The 13,498-nt window shown below is 47.4% G+C and overlaps 1 protein-coding gene across 1 annotated transcript in view; it reads right to left on the bottom strand.

Annotated features, from left to right (window-relative positions):
• Positions 1-13,498, bottom strand: part of HYDIN (HYDIN axonemal central pair apparatus protein) — a 234,138-nt gene that overhangs the window by 88,859 nt on the left and 131,781 nt on the right. Inside the window, 5 exon segments of the mRNA XM_060253816.1 lie at positions 256-406; positions 3,036-3,275; positions 10,760-10,909; positions 11,617-11,808; positions 12,742-12,869. Coding sequence (XP_060109799.1) covers positions 256-406; positions 3,036-3,275; positions 10,760-10,909; positions 11,617-11,808; positions 12,742-12,869 — 861 coding nt within the window.

Raw genomic sequence — 13,498 nt, 5'->3', positions numbered from 1 at the left:
CTCTAAAAAGGAAACTTTCTGCACAGATCTGGCTTGGTTCCTATTTCCCTTAATGTCTTAATGATATTTGTTTCTTATTTCTGCCAGACACTTTGAAAGTCTATTTTGGTTGGGAAAAGGGGGTAAAAAAAATCTAATAAATGTATGAAAATGCAACTGCAGCCACCCTGTCCTTCACTGACAAACACACATGCAGGGCATTCAGAAGAAGCCCTAGCTTAGCCCTGCAGGCAGAAGATGCCCCTTCATTCTCACCGTGATCATGATGAATGGACTCCTGGTCACCTTGAATCTTCTTCTGCTCCTCGTAATATTCCAGCACTTCAGGAGGCAGCTTCTCCCCAGGCAAGCGAGGAGGCAACAGAAGGATTTTATGGCTGTCATAGCCTTTCAACATACGTAAAATCTGGAAACCAAGATGTTAAAGGACCAATCCATCAGTCAAGAGAGCCAGTTTGGTGTAGTGGTTAAGTGTGTGCACTCTTATCTGGGAACCGGGTTTGATTCCCCACTCCTCCACTTGCACCTGCTGGAATGGCTTTGGGTCAGCCATAGCTCTGGCAGAGGTTGTGCTTGAAAGAGCAGCTGCTGTGAGAGCCCTCTCAGCCCCACCTGCCTCACAGGGCATCTGTTGTGGGGGGAGAAGATATAGGAGACTGTAAGCCACTGAGTCTCTGACTCAGAGAGAAGGGTGGGTATAAATCCAGTCTTCTTCTTTATAAAGATGGACACTGGAATTCTCAACTAAAACAGTCTCTGACTATCCCAGATTGAAGCACACCATTAACAAATTAGGCACATTTACATCTGCCATCTGCTCCTGGCCAGTGACACTAACTGCTTCTATATATTAGTTTTTCTTCACTTTGCCTATCAAAGAGCAACATTTTTAAAGCATCCTCGCAGTGTTGCAGTCTAATCTGTTGTGGGGGAGGAAGATAAAGAATTGTGAGCCGCTCTGAGACTCTGCGATTCGGGGTGGAGGGTGGGATATAAATCCAATATCATCATCATCATCATCATCATCATCATCATCATCATCATCATCAGTATTCTTTCCCATTTAACATTTCTCCAGTCTTTCTAGGAACAGTGCAGTCTGACTGCACTTTCCAGTGATCTGAAGGAGTATTTTACCCACGGTCTTGCCAACATTGGTGCCGTCTTCCTTCCCTCATCCCCCTGCAATCAGTATTTTCCCTATTGTGCCAACAGAGGGTTTTTTAAAAATCAGTAGCTCAATTGCTATAGTGTTATGATGTGTAAGGGAAGAGCTATAGTAAGCCTGTGGCATGTAAGGTGCCGGCAGCAACGCAGATGAACCTGACAGGAAAGGGGCCGCAGTTGAACATGGATGGGCCATGTGACGAGGCTGAGGATTTAAGCCACAACAAGTAACAGAGAGGGGCCGATGTTCAGGAGCAAGAGGCCACTGCTGAGGGTTCCGGGCGATGAACAAAATGACTGATGAGCGAGAGAATGCGTCGGTGTATAAGCAAAACCCTGTATGTTCTCAAGACCAAAGGTCAGCCTATCCTTATCAGGATTCTCAGGACCAGGGGACTAGTCAATGGGACTTCCTCTGGGACTCTGTAAGGATTTTGTTGGTCACTGAAGGGAATAAACCACACTTAGCAGCATACCAGAGACTCTGTGGGGTCCCTGACATAATGTTATAAAGATCTGTTGCAACAATGTACTAGTTTCTATGAATTCCCAGCTTTTTCTTTTTTAAAAACAGTAAGCTTTCATTGGGGAAATTCACCTTTCCCCTTATATCTCCATAGCAAAAACAGCTACAGATTTCCTTGAAGGAAACAGTCAGAACTGGGAACATACAGAACAAAACTAAGCTGTAAATAGTGAATGCTCCACACAGACCCATTTTAGCTCCTATGGGTGTAGTAGAAGCTGCTTCCTGGGTTTCTCATATCCCATACTAACCAGGAAGGTTAGAGATGTGCTCTCTCCAGAAAAATGAAAGTCCTTGGGTTCCAAAGGTCCATTTCAGGGAACAGTATATGGTGTTCTGCAGAGGGATGCTTAAATACGTGCCAATTGAACTTACATCCTGTTCTCTTCTCACACACATGTAACTCTGATCAGTTCAACTGCTTGTTGACTTGTTTGTGTTAGTTTAGCAGGTTGCTTCACTGTAGTTCTTTGTAATTATGTCATACAATGCAATTGCTTTTTGCACATGTATGTTCTCATACAGCCTGAGTTCCATCCCCCCCACACACTGCATAACTGCTTTAATTGGCAGGCAATGGTTTAAATGAGCAAACAGACAGCCAGTGTGATGCAGTGGTTAAGAGTAACAGACTCTAATCTGGAGAGCCAGGTTTGATTCCCCACTTTTCTCCACATGAAGCCTGCTAGGTAACCTTGAGTCAGTCACAGTTCTCCCAGAACTCTCTTAGCCCCACCTACTTCACAAGGTTCCTGTTATAGGGAGATAAAGGGAAGACCCTTTGAGAAAAGTGGAATCTAAAACCAATTATTCTTCTAGATCAGTCCAAACCATATAAATCAATCATAAACAAACACTGTGTTTTAATAAAATCGTAACCTTCAGTGTTCATCCAAGTAATCCTTATTGATGGTAATGACTGCTAAATGGTTTGAATTGGCAGAACCTTTGCTTGTGCTCAGTTTGTAAAAACCCACTGCAAAACTAATCAGCAGTCAGCAGACATTTGTGGCTGCTCAGCATAACTAGAACAGGCTGGATGATTGGCTCACACTGAGCACAGTAAGTTCAAATGCTGAACATGTTTGTAGCAAAATCAGCAGCATCCCTATTTCTGCAATGATCTGATCAAAGGTACACTTTATTTTCAATCAAGAAAGCACAGGAGTTAGTGTGTAAATTTTGCCAGCTTGGACTATGAAGATCAGTGGTTCAGACTCTCTCAGCCTGGCTTATCTCACAGGGCTGTCATGATGACAGAACTGGCTAACCTCACAACAAAATTGGATAATCTATCACAGTTTTAAATGAGAGCTAGTAACTGGGATAATTTTTCTCTCACCCGTTCCTCCAGCAAATACTGCTGGTCCAGTTCCAAGGAGTAGAACTCAATGGGGAAGCTGCATGGATTCTTCACCACCACTTCAGCCTCATCCCCAATGGCATAAGGCAGGAGGGGTCCAAGTTCCACAATAGAAGGGTGGAACTCTAGACGTGGCTCTAGACCATGTCCCGAGACACGGAGCAGCAGTTGTTGAGTGCTTTGAGCAATGCTCACGATCAAATAGTTGCTGTAGAATTTCTAAGATGACAAATAATTGTGAGATTAATTTGATGTGTATACACACACACACACAAAAACCAAGTCAAGGCTTGCAATTGCCATAAACCTGATCAGCTTAGCAATGCAAGGGGAACTGTGCTCATGCCCCGCATTGTATTTTTTCTCCATAACGTGTAAGAATTGTAGGCCAAGATCCATCTAGTTCAGGTTTTTGCTCCCCAGTAAAAACAGGTTACTCACCTGTAATTGATGATCTTCGAGTGGTCATCTGTGCAGTCACACACATGGGTTTTCCTATCAGGACGAACCCTACCTCGGAGATTTTAAATAGCTAGCCTAGGCGTTATTTTTGGCGCGCACTCCCTCCCGCTCTGGGGAGCAGGCATCCACTGCGCATGCCTGTAGCGCGAGGGAGGCGCCCAACCCACTCAGTTTCTTTCCCCGCCGCTGACATAATAGGAGCGCGGATATATAAGACAAGTAGCCAGCAGCGGGGACGGCTGGGCGGGCGTGTGTGACTGCACAGATGACCACTCGAAGATCATCAATTACAGGTGAGTAACCTGTTTATCTTCTTCGTGGTCTCTGTGCAGTCCCACACATGGGTGACTGATAAGCTGATCTGCAAGGCGGTGGGTGCTGGCACTAGAGTTGGAGGAAAAAATAGTGCAAAGGTTAGTGCAACATAGGCAGCACATTATAGGCTATAAGGTAAGCAACTACTCACCAAGCCCGGACCAGCTTCTTAGTCAAAGATGGAGCGAAGAACTGCCTGTCCAAAGGATGCATCCCGCCTAGCACGAACGTCCAAGGCGTAGTGCGTGGCGAAGGTCGAGGAGGAAGACCAAGCGGCAGCAGCGCAAATGTCCTCCATGGATACACCCCTGGCAAGGGCAGATGACGTTGACAAAGCTCTTGTAGAATGAGCTCTTATGGCAGATGGAACTGGTTGCTTCGCGAGCTTGTAGCACAGCTCTATAGCAGCAACCAACCACTTTGATAGTCTCTGCGTAGATATCTTTTTTCCCTTATGACGGCGGCCGTAGGCCACGAAAAGTCTGGAGTCTGTGCGGAACGATGCAGTTCGATCTATATAGTAGGCGAGTGCTCTTCTCACGTCTAGACAGTGTAGAGCTTCTTGGCCCTTATCCGTAGGCCGTTGGAAAAAGGCAGGTAAGGTAGTGGTTCTATGCAGATGGAATGCGGAGACCACCTTCGGTAAGAAAGCGGGATCTGGCCGTAACACCACCTTATCATGGTGAAACATGGTGTAAGGCGAGTCCGCTCTGAACGCGCAGAGATCACTTGCTCTTTTAGCAGAGGTGAGTGCAACTAAAAGAGCCGTTTTCCATGAGAGGAGGTGAAGTGGTATCGTAGCCATAGGTTCAAAAGGTGGTTTTACTAGTTGGCTAAGCACTAGTGACAAACTCCAGCTAGGATACATTTGCCGTAGTGGTGGGTGCAAATGTAAGATTCCCTTTAAGAAGGATTTCGCAGCAGGGTGTGAGAAGACAGTTCGACCCTGTACATGCGGGTGAAAAGCTGAGATTGCTGCCAGGTGCACCTTCAGAGAGGAGTACGTAAGGCCCTTTTCTGACAAATGCAGTGTATATGCTAAGATTTGAGGCATGGAAGCCGAGGAGGGTCTGAAATTATGCTTGGTAGCGTAGATGGAAAACCTTTTCCATTTCATGGAATATGACTTCCTTGTTGACGGTTTCCTTGCATTAAGGAGAACGTGTCTTACTCCTTCAGGAAAGTCTGAGAACATATCCTCCAGGCCGTCAGGCGAAGTCTGTTCGGGTCGTGGTGCAGAACCCTGCCGTTCTGTTGGGACAGGAGGTTGTGTGCCAGAGGGAAGTGATGGTAAGTGCTTTCTGACAGGAGGAGAAGGGTTGTGAACCATGGCTGACGTGGCCACCATGGCGTCACGAGAATGCAATCTGTGTTGTCCAGTTGAATTTTCTGTATGCACCGTGTTATTAACGGAAAGGGAGGGAAGAGGAAGTGTAGTGGACCGGTCCACGTCTGTATGAAGGCATCCCCTGCAGACTGTTGTGAGGGCGGACCTCTCATAAAAAAGATCGCACACTGTGCATTGTCTGGTGCAGCAAACGCATCTATTGACGGAGTTCCGAATTTCCGGAATACTGGCAGAAGGTATGACCGGTGGAGTGACCACTCGTGGTCGTTGATGGAATATCTGCTCAGTCTGTCCGCTTGAACATTCTGTATGCCAGGAAGATGTACCGCAGTGAGGTGAATCTGATGGGCAATACTCCAATGCCACAGGTGCATTGCTCTTTTGCAAAGGCGGGTGGATGCTGTCCCTCCTTGCCTGTTTATATAAAAAACCGTCGCCACATTGTCTGAGGCGATCTGTACGTGTAGGCCTTGAAGAGATGGAAGGAACGATTTTAACGCTCTGTGAACAGCTAGAAGCTCTAAGCAATTGATGTGGAGCGACTGTTCGTACGGTGTCCATTGCCCCTGGACCGTGAGTACGTCGAGATGAGCTCCCCAGCCCCATCTCGAGGCGTCTGTTGTAACCACTGCTGATGGACTTGGCCGTAAAAAGGGCATTCCCGCAAGCAGGTGAGCTCGAACTGTCCACCATTCGAGCGAAGGGAGGATGTGGCTCGGAACAGTGAGGACCGTTCCTTGAGATTGGTGTTGGGGTCGAAACGCGCGGACGAACCAGATTTGTAGGGTTCGCATGCGTAGTCTTGCGTGTGTCAGAACTGCCGTTGTGGCTGCCATAAGTCCTAACATGCGCTGAATGTTGAAGGCCGCTTGTTTGGGTTGTTGCATTATTTGTGTGGCCAGCGTCTGAATGGAGGATATCCTGTCCACAGGAAGATACGCCTTGTGGTCCGTGGTGCACAAACGAGCCCCAATAAACTGAATGTCTTGAGTTGGGGTAAGGTGTGACTTTTGATGATTGACCTGGAGGCCCAGGTTTGCTAGGAGCGCAAGTGTGATGGAAATGTCCTTCATCAACTGTGTCCTTGAAGCTCCCACAAGGAGCCAATCGTCTATGTATGGGTAGGTTGCAACGCCGCGTTGCCTGAGGTACGCTGCAATAACCGCCATACATTTTGTGAATGTCCGTGGTGCCGTGGAAAGTCCGAAGGGCAGAGCTCGGAACTGGTAGTGGTTGTTGCCAACGGCGAAACGCAGAAACTTCCTGTGGCATTGGTGTATTGTCAGGTGGAAGTATGCGTCCTGTAAATCTACCAGTGCCATCCAGGAGTTTCTGGGGATTAATGGCAGAATCGATTGTAAGGTGATCATTCTGAATTTTCTGTGGCGGATGAATTTGTTTAGGGCTCTTAGATCCAGAATCGGGCGCTGTCCCCCATCCCTTTTCGGGACTAGAAAGTACCTGGAATAAAAACCTGTCCGATGATACTGGACTGGGACAGGCTCTATAGCCGCTTTGGCTGTTAAGGTGTCTATTTCTTCCTGAAGGGAAGGTGATGGGGGAGTGGAAACAAAATGATGTCTTTTTGGTGGTGCTTGGAACTCTATGGAGTAGCCCCTCAAAATAATGTTCAGAACCCATTTGTCTGTGGTTATTTGTTGCCAATTGTCGAGAAATGGAAGAAGCCTGGAGACGTGCTGAAGTGGTAGAGGTAGAAAGTCAAAGAGACTGCTTCGATGAAGATGCAGCCTTTTTAGGTGGTTGTGGTCTCTGCTGTCTCTGGTTAAAGGATTGCTTTGGAGGAGGAGCTTTACGTTTCCAGTATTCAGATTGTCGAGGGGATCTGGAACGTTTGAAGGGGGTTGGTTTCCATGATCTGGGCTTATAGCTCTGTTGTTGTTGTTGCTGTTGGGCTACCCCCAATCTTTTCGCTCGTTTGCGGCTGTCATCCACGGTGGACAGTATATCGTCCGTTGTGGCATTAAAGAGACCTTGGCCATCGAAGGGAAGGTCTTCTATCTTGAATTTTAGATCAGGCTGCAACGAAGAGGATCGAAGCCAAGCATGTCGCCTTAGGGCAATGGAGGCGGCCATCGCCTTGGAAGTGCACCCCACAGAGTGACGGATGGTGTTTATCTGTTGCTTTGAAATCCTGTTGAGCTCCTGAAGTAGCTTGCAGGCTTGTTTCTGGGAGGGCTCAGGCAGGGCAGAGACTAGCGTATTCAGTTGGGAGGAGATATTGTGGGAATACGCGGCGAAGTATGCTAGGTAATTGTTGATCTTGGCAGTTGCCGTCGAGATTGAATACATTTTCCTTCCAAGAGTATCTAACTTCCTGCCTTCCTTCTCAGGGGGTACCGGGTGGCGGGTCTGTTTGGTTTTAGAAGATGAATGCACTATCAGAGAATTCGGTGCTGGATGGCTAAATAAAAATTTCGAATCCGGTGCTTGGATCCTATAAAGGGATTCGATTCGTTTTGAAGTCGGGGGAATGGAGGCTGGGTTGTCCCAAGCTTCTTTGATGGCTTCTAGGTGTACCGGCAGCATCGGCAGAAAGGAACCAGCAGGTAAATCTGAGTGCACCAGGTCGTGTACCACGTCTGTCACCTTGGGTGCATCCGAAGTCAGAGTTACGTTAAGTGCAGAGGCCATATTGGCAATCAAGTCCAGGTATGTCTTTGCCCCTTCGGAAGGTGACAAATCCGCGGGCTTGGCGATATCTGAAGCAGGGGACCCAGGGGACATGGACTGTATCGAATCCGATGATTGAGCTTCGGATTCAGCATCAGAGTCAGGTTCGGGTTCAGGTAGGTCCGGTCTGGTTGGAGTCGTGCTTTTGGGTTCCACTGGAATCGCACCCCTAGGTTTAGAAGTCGAAGTGGAAGGAGTCGGAGACGGCTGTCTCGGTGGTTGCTTGCTCCGTTGGACAGGAGTCGCTTCCTTGGATGGGTTCATGTGATAATCGGTTCGGTACCGAGAATGATGGTATCCGCAGCATGCATGGGATTCGATGGAAGGAGACCTTGAAGCATAATGGCGTCGCCTCGGGGACATGGATGGGGACCGAGATCTCGGGTTGTAGCGATGGCGGTCCCTCCCTCTACTAGGGGATCTCTCCGGGAAACGCGCATGATGGTACCTATATCTCTCCATGCTGGGAGACCTGGCTGGGAACCGATGCGCATCGAAGTACCTGTAAGCATCATGTTTGTGCTGGATGGGATTCGACATATCGCGGAACGATCTAGGATTGATGTGGTGTCGAGTCCACTGTTGCGGGTCTCGAATCGGCTCCAGCGCAGGGTCTAGCATGGATCCATGCGGGGAAGGGGATCGGGACGGAATGGGAATAACTTCTTCCGTCTGCTGGTGCGGCGACTCCGTAGCCGGGGTGGTCACTTCCTGGGTGTCGGATCCGGGAGTGGAAGGCTCGCATTGCGTCTCAGGCTCATTCTGTTGTTCGGAGGATTTTCTCGAGTCCTTCGGAATCTTCGGGTCCTTCGGGTCTGTCGGTTTCCGCGGAGCCTTCGGATCGGACGGTTTTCTCGAATCCTTCTGGCCCTTCGGGTCGGAATGCTTATGTTTCTTAGTGTGCTTCCCGCCCTTTGGTTTAGTCGCCGCGGCCGTTTGTTCTGACGTTCTCGCGCCGTCGCCGGCTTTCGCGGCATCGCCGGACTTATGCTTGCTGGGAGCAATGGCCACTGAAGCTGCCGACCTTGCGCCGTCCCCTTGGGGAGTCAGTAGGGGAGGCGACTTACTTGCTGACGAAGATTGCGACATATCAGGCTGGAGCACAGACTCCATTAAGTGGCTTCTGAGTCTAGCGGCTCTGTTTTTTCGCGCCTGTTTGCAAAATTGAAGGCAGTGCGCACAGGCGTCCACTTTATGGGATTCTCCCAAACAGAACAAGCAAAGCGAATGCCCGTCCGATGTAGGGATTTTCGCCCTACAGCGCGAGCACCTTTTGAAAGTTATTTTACTGTCCCTTCCTTCCATACGCCCGGGGGGGGGTGTGGGGGTGGGGGAAGGGAGGTCTGAGGAAAAAGCGGGGAAGATATTTATCTAAATCTTTTTTTTTTTTTTTTTTTTTTTGAAGATAAGAATATGAAGAAATAGCGAAGGATGAAAGAAGAGGAAACTTGAGGAAAACGAAGGCTAGATATCTGAGGTAAGTGAGGAGCGCAACGAGGTAGGACTATCCCGGGCGGCGGTTGGAAAGAAACTGAGTGGGTTGGGCGCCTCCCTCGCGCTACAGGCATGCGCAGTGGATGCCTGCTCCCCAGAGCGGGAGGGAGTGCGCGCCAAAAATAACGCCTAGGCTAGCTATTTAAAATCTCCGAGGTAGGGTTCGTCCTGATAGGAAAACCCATGTGTGGGACTGCACAGAGACCACGAAGAAGATCTAGATAGATGCTTCTCTAAAGTTCAGATGTCAGGCATAAAGGTGATACCACCTCCTGTTATGCAGACCAAATGGTATTTCAGTTTGTTGATTACACTATTTTGACATTGGATCCTAACTTTGCATCACTCTACATTCTTAACCGCTACCCACCAGCCATATGTAAGTTCTGCTCACTGTACCCGATTCCCTCATCTGAAGAAGTATGCATGCATACAAAGCTTACATTCTGAATAAAATTTTGTTGGTCTTAAAGGTGCTACTGGACTCCTACTTTGTTCTAACCCTTTTCCTGTTATTCAGAGATACATACCATCCCAATATGGAGGTTGTATTTAGATGCTGCTTTTCAAAGACTGGTCTTCCATGCATTGGCTGCCTCCTTCCTGGCAGTCCATGTATCCCTGTACCAGGTTCTCCCTCTTTTCCACTACACTGGCTAAGTCTCTCCTCAGCTTCTGAGCATGAAAAGACTCTAGGATTCCATCTTGTCAGGACCCCTGGGGCCTGGGCTCTCATTCACTTTCTATCAAACCAGAAGTATTCACTGTGTGGTCCTATGAGAAGATACTTGGCTCAGAGGTAGATCATCAGTGGTAGAGGGGAGGGGCCTTGCATTTGGTCCTGCTGCTCCTGCCAAGGCTGAGATAGCCAAAACCGCCAACATAGGTAAAGGAAGGAGGACAGTCAAACCATCTCCTCTGAGGATTCCAACCAACATCAAACTGTAGAAAGGATCTGTGTTGGAGGACAGCTCTGGCCCTTCCTAACGAAGGCGTACTTCCTATTCTGCCCACTGATTGGCCCTGGGTGAGGGGCAGTTGCTTCCTTGGAGGACTTTGCTTTTGGTCCAGCTGTTACTGTCACAGAAGGGAATTGCCAGAAGGGTATTGGCCTGGCTCCAGCATTGGGCATTGTGTGCAAGCCAAAGGTAAAAGATCTCTATATAGGTGAGACAGCCAAACCACTTTCTTCAAGCCACTTTGAGTCCCACAGATTAGAAGGAAAGAAGAATATAAATATTTTAAACAAACTATGTAAACACTATGTAAACACTGGTAAGTCGCCTTGAACATCTAAATGCTGGGAAAGTAGAATATGAATCTCTGAAGTCAATCAATCAATCAATCAGTTATTTAAAATGGCTTCCACATGAATGTCATGCAAACATCTTACCTCTTCTCTTGGTGCAAATTTCACTTGCACGTTGAATCGCTCTCCTGGAGACAGGATCCCATAGGGAGGGATCATCTCAAAGACATGTGGCTTGTTCTTTAATTCTTGGCGCATCTTTCGACGTAAGGCTACCGGCATATGCTTATCCACCTAAGAGTACAAGTTGATCAGTGAGCAATTATTGGATCTCTGTGTCACTATGAAGAGACCTTGAAAACATTGCTACAACAATGCCTGCTGAATTGCCACAGAACAAACGGCCTGGCACACAGAGGTCAAGGGGATTAGTGATTCAGAGAGACAGGTGTCTGTGCAATGTCCACTGGGTGGTGCTGTCCTTCATCCCAGGACTCAAAGATGTATGGGGTTACCCACAGGGGACAATAAGCCAGAAGAAAAATAGAATTCAAGGAAATATATCCTCTCTTTATTGCTGCAACATTCTTCTGTGTGGGGAGCGGGATGGACTAGGGTGATTTCAGAACATTTAAACCCTCAAATAACTCAACCACTATCTGCAGTCAATCAGGGAACTGAATGAGGGTGAAGAAACTGAAATTTAATTCAGACAAAAATGGAAGTACTGTGGTAGGGGGGGAGTAGAGCTGTTTGTCTCTTTTTTTCACTGGATGTACCTGTAACTGAAGCAGTCAGTTTCTTTTACCAGTTTAGGCTACTGCACCAGCTGTTACTATCACAGCTGGTGATGGTAACAGCAACGCACTAGCTGATTTCTCAAGATAAACCTCCTGATGAGTCCCCTTCTTTCTGGATAGTCAGCAAGCCAATGGTAAGAGCTGAGCAGAAACCAGCAGCCACAAAAGGGCAAAGTACATTATTGCTGTCATAGTGTTTACCTTTTTCGTTTGCTCATTGCTGGTGGCAAACCACTCGCATGTGACCTGCAGCTGATTGTGAAACTGAACAATCTCCATCTGACACTGGCCGCACTGCACAGCAGAGAATTCCAAGTTGTCACTGGACATGCAGAGGGATGGCATGATGACAGTGGCACGGAGAGAGATGTGAAACGTGGGCCCAGACACCACCTGTAGCCAACAACAGGAGGCCAACCTGAGCAAGGATGTGTGCAATATGGGAACCACAACCAGCTCATCAAGAAGTGTTGCCCAAGATGTGCCTCACCAAGCTGTACCCCTGTCCGACAGGGGACAACCCCCCCCCAAGCATATATATTACAAGTGTATATTGGATCATAGCAGGCATGTAAGGCACATCAAGAAATGCAACTACAGAAAGATCCACAAATATAGAATACAAGCAGAATGGCAATCAAGGTCACATCTGCGGTTGAAGAGCTTTGATCATACAGATAACATGAATTTAGCTCATCATCATAAACCCATCAAGTGAGTCAGAACCAGTCCCCATGCTGAACCCATACCTGCAGACATGGTATTAAAGGCCAAGTAGAGATCAGGGACAGTAGGGCCCAGGGCAGAAGGCCTGGCCGACTTTCAGTGGACAGATGAATCAAGAAACCACAGCACAACATAGCAACCAGGAGCATTGGAGTCTGCTGCACCCATAAGTATTAGCTCAGTTCAACTCAAGCAGGTTATCTGCCTTAAGAGTTATCTTTGGTCCTATAAACTGTCTGGCTATTCCTTTCTCCTGATCGCTGCCATCTGGCTGGTCTTCACCAGCCCTGATATCATTGTCCAGCTGCTATTCCATGTTGATCCAGTCAGCTAAGGACAGATTTTGTCACAGCTCTGCAAGCCTAGAGACAGAACACACCCACGAACTACAGAATTTATTCCCAGCTGCATTTGAAATTGAAATTGTATTCACTTCAGGCTAAATTACTTTAGGCACACTGCATTCTGAATGATCCAGGATAAATGTACATAAATATAATAATATTTGCTTTTTTTTGTCATGGGCAAAGACAGCATGGAATAGCCAAGGAACATGGTAAGCTAAGTCTGTAAGGTGGGGTGGGGGACTCAACAAGGTACCTTGATGGGCAGAAGGACTTTCACCTCTCCAAGAGGCAGGTTGGCACTTTGGGGATCAAACCGTATTTCAAATGTCTCTGTCTCACAGTATGGCAGGTTCTTCACTCGATCCAGTTCAATGGTGAAACCTAGCCTCAAACAACAACAGAATGACTCTCAGTCTAAGCCACTTAGGTGAAAAAAAATTATTTTTGTTAAGTGAGGTAAGAACATAAGAGAAGCCTTGTTGGATCAAGCCAATGGCCCATCCAGTCCAACACTCTGTCATGCAGTGGTCAAAATCCAGGTGCCATCAGGAGATCCACCAGCAGGGCCAGAACTCCTTCCACTGTTGCCCCCCAAGCTCCATGAATACAGAGCATTATTGCCCCTGACATAGTATTCCATCTATACCTTGCAGCTAATATCCACTGATGGACCTCTGCTCCATACGTTTATCCAATCCCCTCTTTTAGTTGCCATTTTCTGCACTTTTTCCACTGCTGTAATATCTTTTTTGAGGTATGGTGACCAGAACTGTACACAGTATTCCAAATGAGACTGCATCATAGATTTACATAGGGGCACTATGATGCTGGTTGATTTGTTTTCAATTCCCCTCTTACTAATCCCCAGCATAGCATTTGCCTTTTTTTTTTTATTGCAGTTGCACACTGAGTTGACATCTTCAGTGAGTGATCTACCATGGCTCCAAGACCTCTCTCCTGGTCAGTTATCACCAGTTCTGACACCATCAATGTATATTTATTATAGTTAG

The sequence above is a fragment of the Heteronotia binoei genome, chromosome 14 (assembly GCF_032191835.1).
Source record: "Heteronotia binoei isolate CCM8104 ecotype False Entrance Well chromosome 14, APGP_CSIRO_Hbin_v1, whole genome shotgun sequence".
NCBI classification, from domain to species: domain Eukaryota; kingdom Metazoa; phylum Chordata; class Lepidosauria; order Squamata; family Gekkonidae; genus Heteronotia; species Heteronotia binoei.
Note: the sequence above shows the minus strand (reverse complement) of the source record. Positions and strands in the feature narration are given on the sequence as shown.